Source organism: Chaetodon trifascialis, chromosome 13 (genome assembly GCF_039877785.1).
Source record: "Chaetodon trifascialis isolate fChaTrf1 chromosome 13, fChaTrf1.hap1, whole genome shotgun sequence".
NCBI classification, from domain to species: Eukaryota; Metazoa; Chordata; class Actinopteri; order Chaetodontiformes; family Chaetodontidae; genus Chaetodon; species Chaetodon trifascialis.
In genome coordinates this window covers 517,300-532,209 of record NC_092068.1, presented here as the reverse complement: position 1 = coordinate 532,209, position 14,910 = coordinate 517,300, and the positions used below count along the sequence as shown (strand labels likewise).

At 42.5% G+C, this 14,910-nt stretch overlaps 3 protein-coding genes across 6 annotated transcripts in view; 1 reads left to right on the top strand and 2 right to left on the bottom strand.

Annotated features, from left to right (window-relative positions):
• LOC139340971 (transmembrane 9 superfamily member 2-like) overlaps positions 1-14,910 on the top strand; it is a 369,464-nt gene that overhangs the window by 93,550 nt on the left and 261,004 nt on the right. The window lies entirely within an intron of this gene.
• Positions 1-14,910, bottom strand: part of zswim8 (zinc finger, SWIM-type containing 8) — a 425,535-nt gene that overhangs the window by 228,518 nt on the left and 182,107 nt on the right. The gene's annotated exons all lie outside the window — the stretch shown is intronic.
• Positions 1-14,910, bottom strand: part of ndst2a (N-deacetylase/N-sulfotransferase (heparan glucosaminyl) 2a) — a 71,711-nt gene that overhangs the window by 10,193 nt on the left and 46,608 nt on the right. For all 3 annotated transcript variants that reach the window (XM_070977146.1, XM_070977147.1, XM_070977148.1), the window contains 6 exons: positions 9,978-10,022; positions 8,195-9,817; positions 3,842-3,929; positions 3,369-3,523; positions 2,952-3,137; positions 330-458 (listed from right to left, as the gene is read on the bottom strand). In XM_070977146.1, the coding sequence (XP_070833247.1) occupies positions 330-458; positions 2,952-3,137; positions 3,369-3,523; positions 3,842-3,929; positions 8,195-9,268 (1,632 nt within the window). In that variant the 5' untranslated portion in view covers positions 9,269-9,817; positions 9,978-10,022. The remainder of the gene's footprint in view (positions 1-329; positions 459-2,951; positions 3,138-3,368; positions 3,524-3,841; positions 3,930-8,194; positions 9,818-9,977; positions 10,023-14,910) is intronic.

Here is a 14,910-nt window from a genome sequence, read left to right as displayed (position 1 = left end):
TTTGCACTGGAAACAGGGCATTTAATGTCCAGTTGCAACTAATGAATCAAAGCATCTGTATGTGTCAAATAATTCGATGAGACACTCAGAACAAAGGTGCAACTGTGCAAAAAGCCTAACTACTGAACACATACTAATTAGGCAGGAATTCAAGCCTGAAGTACGTTGTCGCCAAGTCACGAGTCAGTTGAGTAATACGTCCTTTTTGCAACTGTCAAAGTCTTGAGGCTACAGCTAAGCTGTTTGTGTGTGTGTGTGTGTGTGTGTGCGCGTGCGTGCGTGCGTGTGTACGCATATGTTTGTTGGTGTGTGACAGGTGGTTTTCATACGGGGTTTAGGAGGACAGTGAGGAAGAGTTCTCCTCCTCTGATACTCTTGTCCAACTCCTTTGACCCTCCTGGGTATTCATTGTAGAAGATTGTATGGGTGAACAGACCACAGGTCTGCCTGGGCAACACCTAAAGCACACAAGGAGATCATTAGTTGTTTGGCGTATATTTGTATCATTAACAAACTGTTACAACCTGGTGATATTTTAGCTGTTGACAGTCCTTTGTTGCGACTCTGACTTAGGTTGAAGGAAAGGCAGAAATCAGTGATAAGTCAGGGTTCAACCAGTAGAATACTGGACCAGAGATGTCCCGCGGTGATCTGCAGGCTGATCTGGACATTTTTTGATCAACAGGCACAGCAGTACAAAGCCTGATATATTTTTCATCCTTTGTTTGATCTGGGTACTGCTGTCAAATTCCCCATTGCACTCTATAAAAACAGACTGAACTGCACAGTGTTTTGTTTTTTCATATACAGTACTGTGCAAAAGTTTTAGGCAGGTGTGAAAAAATGCTGTAAACTAAGAATGCTTTCAAAAACCTAAATAGTTGTTTATTTTTATCAATTTACAAAATGCAAACTGAGCAAACAAACAAAAATGTAACTCTAATCATTATTTGGTGTTACTACCCTTTGCCTTCAAACCAGCATCAATTCTTATAGGTACATTTGCACACAGTCAGGGATTTTGTAGGATTACAGTCAGGTGTATGATCAACCAGTTATACCAAACAGGTGCTAATGATCATCAATTTCACATGTAGGTTGAAACACAGTCATTAACTGAAACACAAACAGCTGTGGCTTATCTGTGGCGGAGGCTTAAAACTGGGTGAGGAAAAGCCAGACTCTGCTATCAAGGTGAGGTTGTGGAAAAAAGTTTCAACAAGGCCAGTGATTCAACTATGCACAAAAACATAAGAACTGGGGTGCAGAAAAATGGCCACAGGTGCTCTGGTTTGAAATATTTGGCCGGAGCAGAAGGGCTTGCCAAAGGGCTGGAGAGCAGTACAATAATGAGTAGCTGCAGGCAACAGTGAAGCATGGTGGAGGTTCCTTGCATATTTGGGGCTGCATTTCTGCAAATGGAGTTGGAGATTTGGTCAGGATTAATGGTGTCCTCAATACTGAGAAATACAGGCAGATACTTATCCATCATGCAATACCACCAGTATGACTGGCCCAAAATTTATTCTGCAGCAGGACAACAACCCCAAACATACAGCCAATGTCATTAAGAACTATCTTCAGCATAAAGAAGAACAAGAAGTCCTGGAAGTGATGGTATGGCCACCACAGAGCCCTGTCTGGGTTTACATGAAGAGACAGAAGGATTTGAAGAAGCCTACATCCACAGAAGAACTGTACTTAGTTCTCCAAGATGTCTGGAACAACCTACTAGCTGAGTTCCTTCAAAAACTGTGTGCAAGTGTACCTAGAAGAACTGATGCTGTTCTGAAACCAAATATTGATTTGATTTCGATTACTCTTCTGTTCATTCACTGCATTTTGTTCATTGATGAAAATAAAGTATTAACACTTCCATAGCACTTTTTGCACACCTGCCTAAAACTTTTGCACAGTACTGTATTTCACTGACATTTTGCAGGAGTTTCAAGTGTTAAAGTTAAGCTGAAATTTCTGTATTTGTTCTTCCTGAAGATGCACAAAGGCCAAATGCAAATCCTCCCAGAGAAACTACTCTCCAACGGACGTAAAATACCATAGGACAATATACAGAATATTACTACTAATATTACTACTACTTGTCATTGACATTGCCATAACTATATGTTACATTAACGCTCTGCTTGGACTTCCTTTCGAAAAAAACAGACTGTAAAAGAAAAAGACTATAAAAAAACAACAAAAAAAACCTGACTTGTGTACATATATTTATACTGTTAGATTTTTTACTTACTGTTACAGTTTCTAATATTGTTATATATTTTACTTATTTTTACATTATTTACTTGCTGTTATATTTTTCTACTGTTCTGATAGCTTCTTTTTTATAGATGTGTCATGCACCAACCTCACCAAAGCAAATTCCTCATATGTGTAAAATCGTACTTGGCAAAAAAGCTTTTTCTGATTCTGATTCTGATTACTGGAGATCCACACAATATTTGCAAGATGGGTAACTAACAAATCAAAGTGCTCCTACTGCTATATTCATGACCCTTACACACTGCCAGCTGGAAACAACTGGAGAGTGCATACTGTATATTTGTTTTGGCTCTACAGTGTAACAGAAAGGCAAGTAAAAATCATATCTGGCCCTGCTCACTACCTGTTCCATTTCTGTCCTCTAGCAGGTACTACAGGCCCTTGTTCAGTAAAACACCCACCTATTTAACGGTAAAAATACAGCAGAGGTTTTTTCCTTCAGTCTGCATGTTGAAATGTCCTTGGGCAAGATACTGAACGCCAAATTTCTCCCAATCCAGTCTTTTTTTTTTTTTTTGTGTGTGTGTGTGTGTGTGTGTGTGTGTGTGTGTGTGTGAATGTCACATGTGTTGTAAAGCACTTTGAGTGGTTAAAGTGGACTAGAACATGCCATATACAGTAAATATAGTCCATTTACCATTTAACTAGGACAAGGACTGTGGACAGACCTGGATCCCATTGTGGATGAAGCCTCGGCGATAGCGAGCTGGCCTCAGATGGGGGTATTCCTCTGTGCTGGTCACCTTGATGCCCCATACAGACTTCCAGGCCTCATAGAGCTGGCTGTGAACTGGGTAAACCCCAGAGTGGTGCGGCGCTACTGCATATCCCATATCTGTTGGGATGCCATGCTCCTGGAGAGAGGCAAGAGTCAGGAAAGGACAGGATGTGTAATGGGGGGACAAGCAAGAAGAAAAGGAGCAAAAATGCAGTTATTTTTTGTAACCACAGACACAAATCCTCTTGCTACAAACTTTTATTGACCATAGCTACATAGCCCTTCCACTTTCCATGTAGCTGTACAAAAGTTATACAACTACACACTGTGATATTGGCCATGTACACCAAGCATCAGTGCTGCTGACCTGAGCAAAGATCTTGTTGAGCCTCATTTGCTCAGCCAACACGCTAACATTGTGAAAGAGGTGGGGTTGCATGTGGCTCCACATGTGAGGAAACCACCAGAAGTCCATCCTATGTTGCAGCAGCATGTCATCTCCCCGATCTTCCTCATCAGTTCCTAAAAACATGTATGCACACACACAAACAGTTCAGGAAATGTGTCCTGATTCACATAAAATACTGTCTCTGTGTGAGGTTAAGTTTTTAAACCTGTGAAAAGATGGACCTGCTGTCATCTGCTGGTACTCAGTACTAGCAGATTCCCTATGAGGATTTATTGGAATTGTTTTGTTTGTTGGTTAGAATGATACCATGATTGTTATCAGTTTAGACTAAAACAAACATTTTCCCGGATGAATAAGGGTTAAAAAATTATTATAACTACAAAAAAAAAACAAAACAAAACACTAATACACTAATGCCAGATGTTCCGTACCTGTGTGATAGAACTTTCCAGAAAATCCCAAGTTGAAGGTAAAATTAGGCACCAGTGCTCTCAGCTTGTTTTGAGTGTTGAGCAACGCCTGTGAAAGGATGAAAAATACACCCCAAGTTGACACTTATTCAATGACATCTTATTTCTTATTCAAGAAAATGATTTGCCATTGTTGCTTAACCTCGATGATTCAACAAGGCCTAAGTCAAATGTATTAACAATTTTAAAGGGTTCATTGAAAATAAACCAATAAACCAGAAATTATCAATACATTTGATAATGGTACTTTCATGCTGATTTCTGTAACCTGTAAGAACTTGTTTTAATTTCAGTATGAACCAGTACCCAACCTGTACAATAATTGTCAATATTCTGAAGGCTGAAATCTAAAAAACTGTGGCAAAACCATATATCTATACAATATACATTTATGTACATAAACCCACGTGAAACTGAATGGACAAGAACATGAGTCAGGCCATGAAGTGTTAAGCTTTTTCTGATAAAGACACAATAGCAGTGTCCCCGTTCAGGTTGTCTTCTTCAACCCAGCAACACAGAAGATTTATACACACAATCACCAGTTTTAAGCTGGGAAGGCAAGATTAGTGTCACCAATTCAGTATCCAACCACATGTGAAATATGGTTTACAAAACTATGGATCAACCGTCTATATTCAGTGTCCTGAGTCAACTTCTTTTGTGATTTTGCGCATAATAATTTAATTATGAAGTATGTAGTTGCCTGTTGCCTCTGTAAAAAACTGGGAGTCAAGAATAGTTGCTGCTATCCAGCAGTCTGCCCATTGTGCTCTATTACAGCCAAGTCTGTGGTTAAGGTGTGATCTAAATACACTGCTGTGTTTGGCATCCCCAAAGTTATACAAACTGACAAAGGTTTTACTATTAACTCAGCTGTTTTCACAGGTTTTGCTGCAGCTCAAGATTAAGCATAACAGGGTGTTGGTCTATCATCCCCAAAGTCAAGGTGCTTTTGAATGATTTCATCAAACCCTGTATGTCTACTGCATGGAGACTGATCATAACTGGGAGGAGGTCCTGCCTTGGTAGTAGGTAGCTGTGAGAGAGGTAGTCCAGGTAAACTATGCATTTAATCCAAATGATTTGTTTTTTGGGCTCTCTGTCTGATTGGCTAGGTTGACTATGGCTTCAAAGACATCCCATGTAAAACCTGCACTTTGTGTAAATATTGAAGTGTCCTCTCTGGTGGGGGTAGTTATTGGGGAGGGGGAATACCGACAGATGAGGATGTGGTGCAGGAATAGTTGAACAACTCATAGGCATTTAAGTCTTTGCTGTCAGTACTGGGGTACTTAGTTGAGGTAGGTGGACTGGTTTTGCTTTTAAATATGCTGCCCAGCAATATTTTCAGATACACCATTGCAAAGGCATATTATTGACACAACATAGATGTTGGTGATGTTCAGCCAATCAAGCAACACTTTCATGGTGTTGCAGTAGATGAGAGGGAATAATTGGAAAAAGAGGTTCAATATATGTTCGAATAACAGCAGAACACTCCAAATCTTGAATTCTGAAAGACCCTGACTCACATTCGTTCCCTCTGCCATGCATGGAGGATTGCACAGCAGATTTGGCTCAGGCAAATGTGTGAGGCAATTTGATTGACATTAAGTAGTTACTTTAAGTAGGTGACCACTGTCTCGACAGGCCCATGAGATGATGGATAACGGAGTTAATACTCCTACTGGCTTGTGTTCTTTTCAATAAAGTGTTGCCCTTTGGTTTGTGTAATGCAGAAGTACTTGAAGGGATTGGAATGAAGCACTTAGATTTTTGAATAGACCAAAAATAGAACAAGATTATTGTGATTTCAGTTTTCTTGGTACAGTAGAAAAATGGGAGGGTTTGCATTCTGGTATCAATTAGATAATTGAAGAATTTTGTAGTATTTAATATTGTCACTTCATATTTTGGCAGCGTACCTTGTGGATCTCTGCTCTTATGCTTGGACCATGCACTCACTACACCATTGATGATACTAATTTACAGTAAACTACTTGTTTTTGTGTATCATTACATATTGGTTATTAAAATTTGTTATTTTTAAATTATTAAACATTTATTCCAACATAAACCACAATGGAAAATTGGAGTGAGCAGAGTTCAAACCAACCATGTTTGCAGTTGCAGGACAGGACACATAAAATAGCAATTTTACAGTAGCTCAGCAGAGGTGTTACTATGGACATCAACAATGCCTCAATTCGTCCTTGGACAATGGCTATTGTTCAACCATTGTATCTCTCTCTCTCTCTCTCTCTCTCTCTCTCTCTCTCTCTCTCTCTCTCTCTCTCTCTCTCTCTCTCTCTCTCTCTCAGTAACACACACAGCATGTGGCCTATGAACGTCAATGATATAGTTATTGCTATTAATGCTCTCTAACTACTGGTAATATTACCACTGGGATACACACCTACCATCAAGCACACTCAAAATTTCTTGAAGAATTTTCAAGTTATTTGCAATCCCAAAAGAATCATCTGATCACTCCAATAGGAAAGTTCTGGCTATGCCCCTGCTAATCTGGTGCACATTAATTTGTAGTTTCTAAAAGGGCCCCTTAAGTGATTAAGTTTGACACTAAACAGTTCATCTTATAATCAACAAAAATTCAACCTCCTTCACTGTCAGCAGCTTGGAAGAACTCTATATCTCTAAATCTGCAGTAAATATGCATCTTGTCATTCTCTTGATTAGTCTGGCCTTATTTGGTTGCTGTTTGGATTTATCCACTTTTTTCTCTGCTCATTGTTTGAAAAGCCTTTTAATATGGGTGTGGTTGTTACAATTTGTCTAAAGCAATCAACAATATAAGAGTACAAGTGTGCCATTAATATACACTAATGCTTTTTAACCTGTTAAGACACCTGACATAAGTCTAATTAAAATTCCACACAACTCATAGCACAAGTTATTGAAACCCACCCCACTCTCCACACACACAGGGGGCCATACCAGTGGTTTTGCACAATAGGCCCAGTAAAATGTTATGTGCTTACAATTTACATTGCTGGCAATTCATGAAAGTGGGACTGAAAATTGTGTTTTCTTATCTTCCAGGAGCCCACTGGCTTCAGATATATTTCAATATATTATCTTACAGACCACCAATATGAAGTTGATGAACTTATTATTCACTTGATGAACTTAGCTAATGTTAACTTATTATTTCTATGCATCAGTAATGGAATTGCCATTATCATTAATTTGGAGTCAGTGTAAGCCCAATGTTTACCCTCTTTTAGTTTTGTTTTTGGTCTCTACGAAGAAATATCTGTCTCTTCAGCTGCTCACCAGCTACTCTCCCACACCCTATTTACACCTGGGATTAAAATGCAATCTGTGTCCGGACTTGGATATGTTATCTGGATAAGGGGAAAATGCATGGTGATGCAAGGTGTAAATGCACTGTGATTGCAGCAGAGGGAAATCAATGATATATACTCAGTAACAGTCAGTGTGCAATAGATTGCCTTGCATTCATCTGTGCACAGCTGATCTGCGTTAAGAAGACATTATTTATCCAGTCACAGAGTAGCTTACATGCCAGAAGTGCAACACACCATGACAAACTGACAATATTTTTTGTACAAAGAAAGGAATAACTTAATTTACATCACTTACATAATAAACTTCAGTTAAATTCACAAGTGGGGACAAACCAATAAGAATTTGTCTAACAAAGTTTCTTAAGTTTCCTCTAACTCAAAACTGTGTGTGGGGCTGATTTGCCACCACTCAAATTACTCACGCACAGGTTTTGCTCTGAAGAACAGAGATCCAATCTCAATGAGGACAAGGAGAATGCATTAAAAATACCAGGTGTAGACACAGAGGCAAGATTGGATAATTTATTATCCGGACAGCATATCCGGATACAGATTCCATTTCCTTACCAGGAGTAAATGGAGTAATGACTGTGGCTGTCTACTGTTTGGTGCTGTAGGTTCATCACTATGAGCGACCTTTTTCACATATTCCTTGCATTTTATCATCTGATACATTTTCATTACAAAAATATTACTAATATTGTAGATGCTTTAAGGGTATCGGTAATCTTTCACGTCATATTAATTGCTCAACAATAATCAGTGCATCCAAAACATATACAAAAAATGCAATCTGATCCTGTAATTACTTTTCACTATGTAGCACAAGAACTTCCTTGGCATGCAATCTGAACCCCTCTTAACATGAATATGAATGCATGTCTCACAATCAACCACTAGCCAATGTGAGAGGCAACTAAGGTTAATATGCGATCATTTGAGGTCTCTTGTGTAACTATGGATGACAAGGCTCACCCACCTCGACGTCTGACACCTTCATACGGGTTCCCTCCTTGCCAACAAATATATCATCCACATCCACCAGGATGTGCCGGTCCAAGGACAAGCACAGTCTCTTTCCTGTCAGATAGGCGATGGCATCTACAAACACTAGCTTGTGAAGCCAGTAGTTGAGATTATTCCCAAAAAGAACTCTCTGAATGCCATCGTGGAGCCCCAAGTCCTGGACCACTGTGGCATGGAGGGCCCGGAGGGGGCTGGCTCCAAAATGTGCCAGTACTTCAGAGGACTTTGTGCTGGCCAGAAGCACTGGTTCATAGGTAGAGTGGTTGGACTGGAAAATGGTCCAGTCATCTCCTGGTAAAGAGCCCTGTTCAACCTGGTTGGGCTTGGTGATGTAGAGCAAAGGAGCATTGGGGTTGATACGGTAGTCCCTGAGTCCCAGGTGTGAGTGGAGAAACAGGGGGAAACCTTTGAGCTGTGCACTTAGAAGAGAGTTTTCATTAGCTTTAAAGAAGCCAATGACACCTACTCCATACTCATCACAGTACTTGTCCAACAAGTCACGGTTCCACGCATCCAGATTGACATATTTCAGCACATTTTCATAGATAATCAGTGTGTAGCGTCCACGGTTATGCTCCGTCAATGTGGGCATGTCACCTTTACCAGGAGCAATCTCTGTCCGGTAGTGGAAGCGGCTTGACTCTAATATGGCTACAATCTCCTGGCCCAGTTGGGAGTAGATGCTCTCTACAAACACCAGAACTACAGGCTGTGTCCTGGAATTGTCCACCACTTTCACCTGTCGTAGTCGGCCCTGACGTGCAGGAAGGAAAAGTGGTGCTCTCTGCACACCTGGACCTCCTCCGGCAGCCCCAGTACTTGCTCCAGGTGATATTCCCCCTCCTCCACCACAGTCACTGAAGGGTAAAGGGGGTGCCTCCTTGATTTTGGGGCTGTTGGAGACATAGTAAGCTAGGAAGGCCATGGACAGCAAGCAGAATATGATAAGTGCCAGGATGAGGCGATGAAGCTCCAGCTGGCGGACACCTCTCATTAGTTTCCACATGGCCAAGCCTGCACCTACCATGGTGTTGGAGGGGACAGGCAGGACTGGGCAGCAAGCAACAGTGGTGAACAGGGAAGGAGGAGTAGGAGTGAGTGGAGGAGGGAGTGGAGGTGGAAGATTGAGCAGCAGATACTGGCACTAAGCTATGCTGAAGAATAGCCATTTACACTAGGTCACCATGGCCAGCATCATCCATTACCTGCTCTCCACTTCTAGCTCTGCCGCGCAAAAAACACTCTCTGATGACTGAATGGAAAGAGGGACTGAAGGAAGGACAGATGGTGATTTTATGACTGGAATGTGAAATATCTGGGAATTGAAGAGGGAGAAATGGAAGTTGACAGGCACCAACAAAAATTATTTCTCTGCAGACCAGTTGGATCCTGAAAATCAGGTCCAAAGTTCAGTCTGCTTGCTGCTTGGTCAGTTCTCCCTTTCAAGCATCTGTACAGGTGTCTCGACATGTGGATGTGTCCATCTGTAAATGCTTGTGTAGTGTGTCTGTGCTGGCCTGGGCTTCGGGGCTGGAACCCTCAGGTCACCTAGCCTGGACATCCCAGAAAAAGACACCTAGAAGAGGAGGACAGACAAGGCAGAGGAACAAAGAAGAGAAGCGTATGACAAAAAGCTGCACAATTCTGACATGCCTGCAGCTAAGTGAGCATTAATGTTTGAATTTTGTGAATATATACACACATAATGCAGATTGAGGAAGGTGTATCAGTCTCACCTGGAAAACATTGCAGATCTGAAATCCTTCTGATCTGGAAGAGCCCTGCAGGAAAGAGATACAGAAGCAAGAGAGGGAGGAGACACAGAAAAGAAAGTGTAAAACGCTATTCCTTCAATTGGACAATAGGTCTTAATTCTGATGGTTTTAGATAACAAAAACGAGCTTCATATACTTTGACCAAACACAGACTTTCAACACTAAATGAAGACAAGAAAGGTCTTGTACTCTGGTGCTGCCACACACACACACCGTCCATGCTTTTTTGAGTGAGATACGGATTTCTGAAAACACCCTGCCTGCAGCCTCCAAACGAGCTGGTCAAATTCGGCGTGGACAATGACGTAAGAAACCCGCACATTTGCATATTCCCACCCACCAGCCACCACCCGACTCCCCATCTTCCCACCCATCGAGGCAAAAGTACGGTGCCTCTCCACCCACCAGATACAGCGCAACCTTCTCACAGATCTGCCATTTCATTATCGAAAGCACCGTGTTAGGAATCATAATGTGGAGGTGCCACACGCAGCGTTCTGTTGTTGGTAGTAAAGACGAGCAAAATTAACTCCATCAGCTCCGACCCACTGAGGACAGAAGAGCGGCGTGGACTGAATTCATTTTTGAAGACAACATCACACCTACAGTTACAGAAACAGGTTGGTGGGTGCAAACCACTTCTCCTCCACCTCTCCAACCTCAGTCAGTACGAGGCAGGATTATCCAGGAACTTTTTCTAAAGGAGGGGTCACTTCCAGCTATGCTTGGAATACCAGCATGCGAGGGACATGTAAGTATACAAAGAATCAGCTGTGTGTTTCTTTTGTAGATTAATGAGAATTCTTGTGTGTTGTAGCATGTGTTTTGCCATGTAACACAAGCTAACACTAACCGCTAGCTTCTAGTTAGCAATCAGCATGGTCCATATGCAAACCCAGCAACCCAGTTGGTCCCAGCCCAGAGATAGGTTATTGCATGAAAAGTGCTCCCTCCACTCTAGAAATCCCCTGTTTATGTAAACAACTAGGACCTTCATGATTTATTTCAAACTAACACAGAGTCATAGGAGGAGACATTAGCAGGCTGGAATATAACTTTTGACTGCAAACAGCAAAGGTAAGACATACTTTATGATTTAGCAATGTTTTTTTCTGCTGCTCTTTGGCTGCTAGCTCACCGAGTTTTGGTCACACAGTGAAGAGGCAGACATCTTCGTGATCATCAGACTCCCTGCTTTCATACAATACTGGGCTTTTGTGGTTTGCGTGAAGTAGTGAAATCAGCAGATGCGGTACCGTTGACGTGCGCCATTTTCGTGTTTTCGTTACATGCACATATAATTTCTTGGGGTATGAATTATGTTTCGTATGGGTGGCAATGCTTGGTAGAGGCCTTTAGCTGAGTTTCTTCCCATCATTCTTGTATGCTACAAGTTAGGATTGGTGCTTCTAAGAGTGAGCACTGACCATTTGAACTGTGAACATGTCATGCTGCCCTGCAAAGTGATTTTTAATTAGTCACGGTAATACCGTATACCCCGGGAAAATGTGAGGAAGGTTTGACAGTATCAAAATTTGGATACCGCCCAACTCTTATTCATATCTTTGGTGAATAAACAACCACCAATCACTGAAGGACTGCTTTGAAACCACAGAGTGGGATGTATTGTGCAGTCCACACAGGGAGGACACTGACAGTTTAACAACCTGCATCACAGACTACATTAAGTTCTGTGTGGAAAACACTGTGCCTAGGTACTGTATTTTCCAAACAACAAGCCTGGGTGTCCCCAGAACTGAAAGCCCTCCAGAACGAGAAGAACAGGGTCTTTAGATCAGGGGACAAAGCTGAGCTGAGGAGGGTGCAGAGGGAGCTGAAACCGGAGATAAGGAGAGACAAGGTCAGCTACAGGAGGAAGCTGAAGGAACGCCTTCAGAGGAACAACACCAGGTTTGGAGGGGCCTGAAAACTATCCCAGGCCACAGCAGTGACAGCGGGAGGGGCCCAGAATCTGGAGACTGGGAATGGGCAAATGAAGTGAACCTGTTTTTGAACAGATTTAATTTTACCCCCTGGTGAGCAGCGAGCTGGACCACCTACAGTTTGCATATTGTCCAGGCATTAGTGTAGAGGATACAGTCATTTACCTGCTCCATCAATCTCTTTCTCATAACTGGAAGCACGGTGAAGGTGATCTTTTTTGACTTCTCCAGTGCTATCAACACAATTCAATGAACCATCAACTGTCACCACTGGGCAAATGAAGTGAACCTGTTTTTGAACAGATTTAATTTTACCCCCTGGTGAGCAGCGAGCTGGACCACCTACAGTTTGCATATTGTCCAGGCATTAGTGTAGAGGATACAGTCATTTACCTGCTCCATCAATCTCTTTCTCATAACTGGAAGCACGGTGAAGGTGATCTTTTTTGACTTCTCCAGTGCTATCAACACAATTCAATGAACCATCAACTGTCACCAACAGACACAGTATTTGAGGCTTTGCGTGTCTGATGTGGTAGTTTGCAGCACAAGGGCATCGCAGGGTACAGTGCTCTCCCCTTTCCTGTTCACCCTAAACACATAAGACTCCAGACATTACACTAAAAGCTGTCACATCCAGAAGTTCTCAGATGATACAGTCAATGTTGGATGTGTATCACAGGGGAACAAACTGGAAAACCACAGACTACACCAGTGAACAGCCGGGGCTTGGACACTGAGTTTGTAGGGGATTGCAAACACTACTCACCAAAAGTTAGGGATATTTGACTGTACCTTCTCTAAACTTTTGACTGCACATGTCCAACTGTTCAGTGTTTCAGTAGTTTTTGCACAAGGGGTACAGGTTCACATGAATCGACCAATAAATTTCCTGGTTCAATTAGAATTGGTATTTAAGGGACCGCTAGGGGCGCGAGATCAGATAGACATGTTCAAGTGAGGTTCCACTCCCTCGTACAAGTTTAACAATTTAAAAACATAGTTTAACGAGGAGAACTTTTAAAAGCTGGATAGCAACAGTCGGAGACGCTTAACTGAACAATGGGCAAAAGTAACAAAAACAATGGAACCGAAAAACAACAACAAGCCGACGACGCTAACAGTGAGGCTAAAGCTAGCGGCAGCCACATGGAAGCTAGCCGTGAGCACACAGACACTACGCCGCCAACTGCGACAGACATCATGTCTGCCATCAACCGGCTGAGTCAGAATGTTGACACAAGGTTTGACACAGTCCAAATATCTCTCGCGGACTTGAAACAAACAATGGCAGATGTCGAAAAGAGAGTGACTTCTAATGAGAGTGGACTGAATGAGCACAAGTCCCGAATTAAAGCCTTGGACGACAGGTGTGCAAGATGGGAGGACACAGCTAAATCACTCGGCGAGAGACCGGATGACTTGGTCTCACGTCCAGGAGGCAAAACATTCGCATTATTGGAGTCAAAAAGGGAATGGAAAAAGGTAACCCCACAGACTTTGTTGCTAAACTCATCCCGAAGCTGCTGGGAGAAAAAAACTTCGGCAACAAACCTGTCAAAGTTGATCGTGCACACAAGATCCGTGGCAGGGCAGCTACAGCTGATGGCCCTCCTCGCCAAATCATCGCACGGATCCATCATGATCCGGTGAAGGAGCACAACCTGAGACTCTCGGCTCAGACAGACGCTCATTCAACAACCCGAAGGGTGCTGAGAGGTTCTTAGATGACAACAAAATACCACGGCAGATGGATGCCGTAACCTCTTCAGTACGGTGCCCCCTGTACAGGGGGCAACCTGGGATACGTGCGCACGTCGATGATCGAAGGTCACACTCGCGAGCACCAATCCTAACTTGTAGCATACCAGAATAAGGGAAGAAACTCAGCTAAAAGCCTCTACCAAGGATTGCCACCAAAACAAAACCTAATTCATACTGCAATAAATTATATGGGCATATAAAGAAAACACGAAAACAGCGTACATCCAGTTTAGAGCGTCTGCTGTGTTCACCACTTTATACAAACCACAAAAGCCTGATATCATATGAAAGCAGAGAGTCTGATGATCACGACAATGTCTGCCTCCTCACTGTGCGAGAAAAACTCGGCGAGCCAGCAGCCAAAGAGTAGCAGAAAAATATTTCTCAAAAGCATACAGTATGTCTTACCTTTGCTGTTTTGTGGTCAAAAGTTATATTCCAGCTCGAAAAAACGCTGCTACAATCTGCTCCTATGACTCTGCGTTAGTTTACGATCCACCGCGAGGGTCCTGGTTGTTTCCATAAAGAGGAGGGGGTTTCAATAGTGTGTGTGTGTGGGGGGGGGGTGCTCACATCAAATACCCTATCTTTGGGCTAACTTCCTTCTGTATTGTCATTGGTGTTTCTATGGTGAACTTGGGTCCTGCCCCCCGAATGACCAAATGGGGGGGGCTACTGACTACTGTAAGTGCGTAGTTAGTTTCACTTCTCTGTGTCATTCACAAGTGAATAGGCAGAGCGCTTTCAGAGGTAATCTCACAGGTCTTAGCTTACTTTGAGACCAAGATTATTCATACAGCCCTTGTAGTTGTGAAGATATACTCTATTTATTTTGGGTAGGTCATTTGGGAGAAGAGGCAGACAAATAGGCCTGGTACTGAAGAAGCCACAGGGTACAGCTGAATCCCCACGCAGGCCACGTCTGACTCCAGCTATGGTTCCGGACGGAACACATGGATAGTTTGTTTACATTCTCGAGTAAGGAGGGGGCGGCTGCGGGCACAGGTTATTATGGACATTTACGAGCCTAGCAGGTTAGATCTAGGAGATGTTCGTTCTCAGAGGGGAGGGAAGGAGAGGCTGAGGGCCCCAGAGGACATTAATACATTGTTCTTTATGGTTTGGTTGTATCTTTGTTCATGTTTTTTATGCAGCATTGCAGGTGTTCTGGTACTACAATGGCGGAG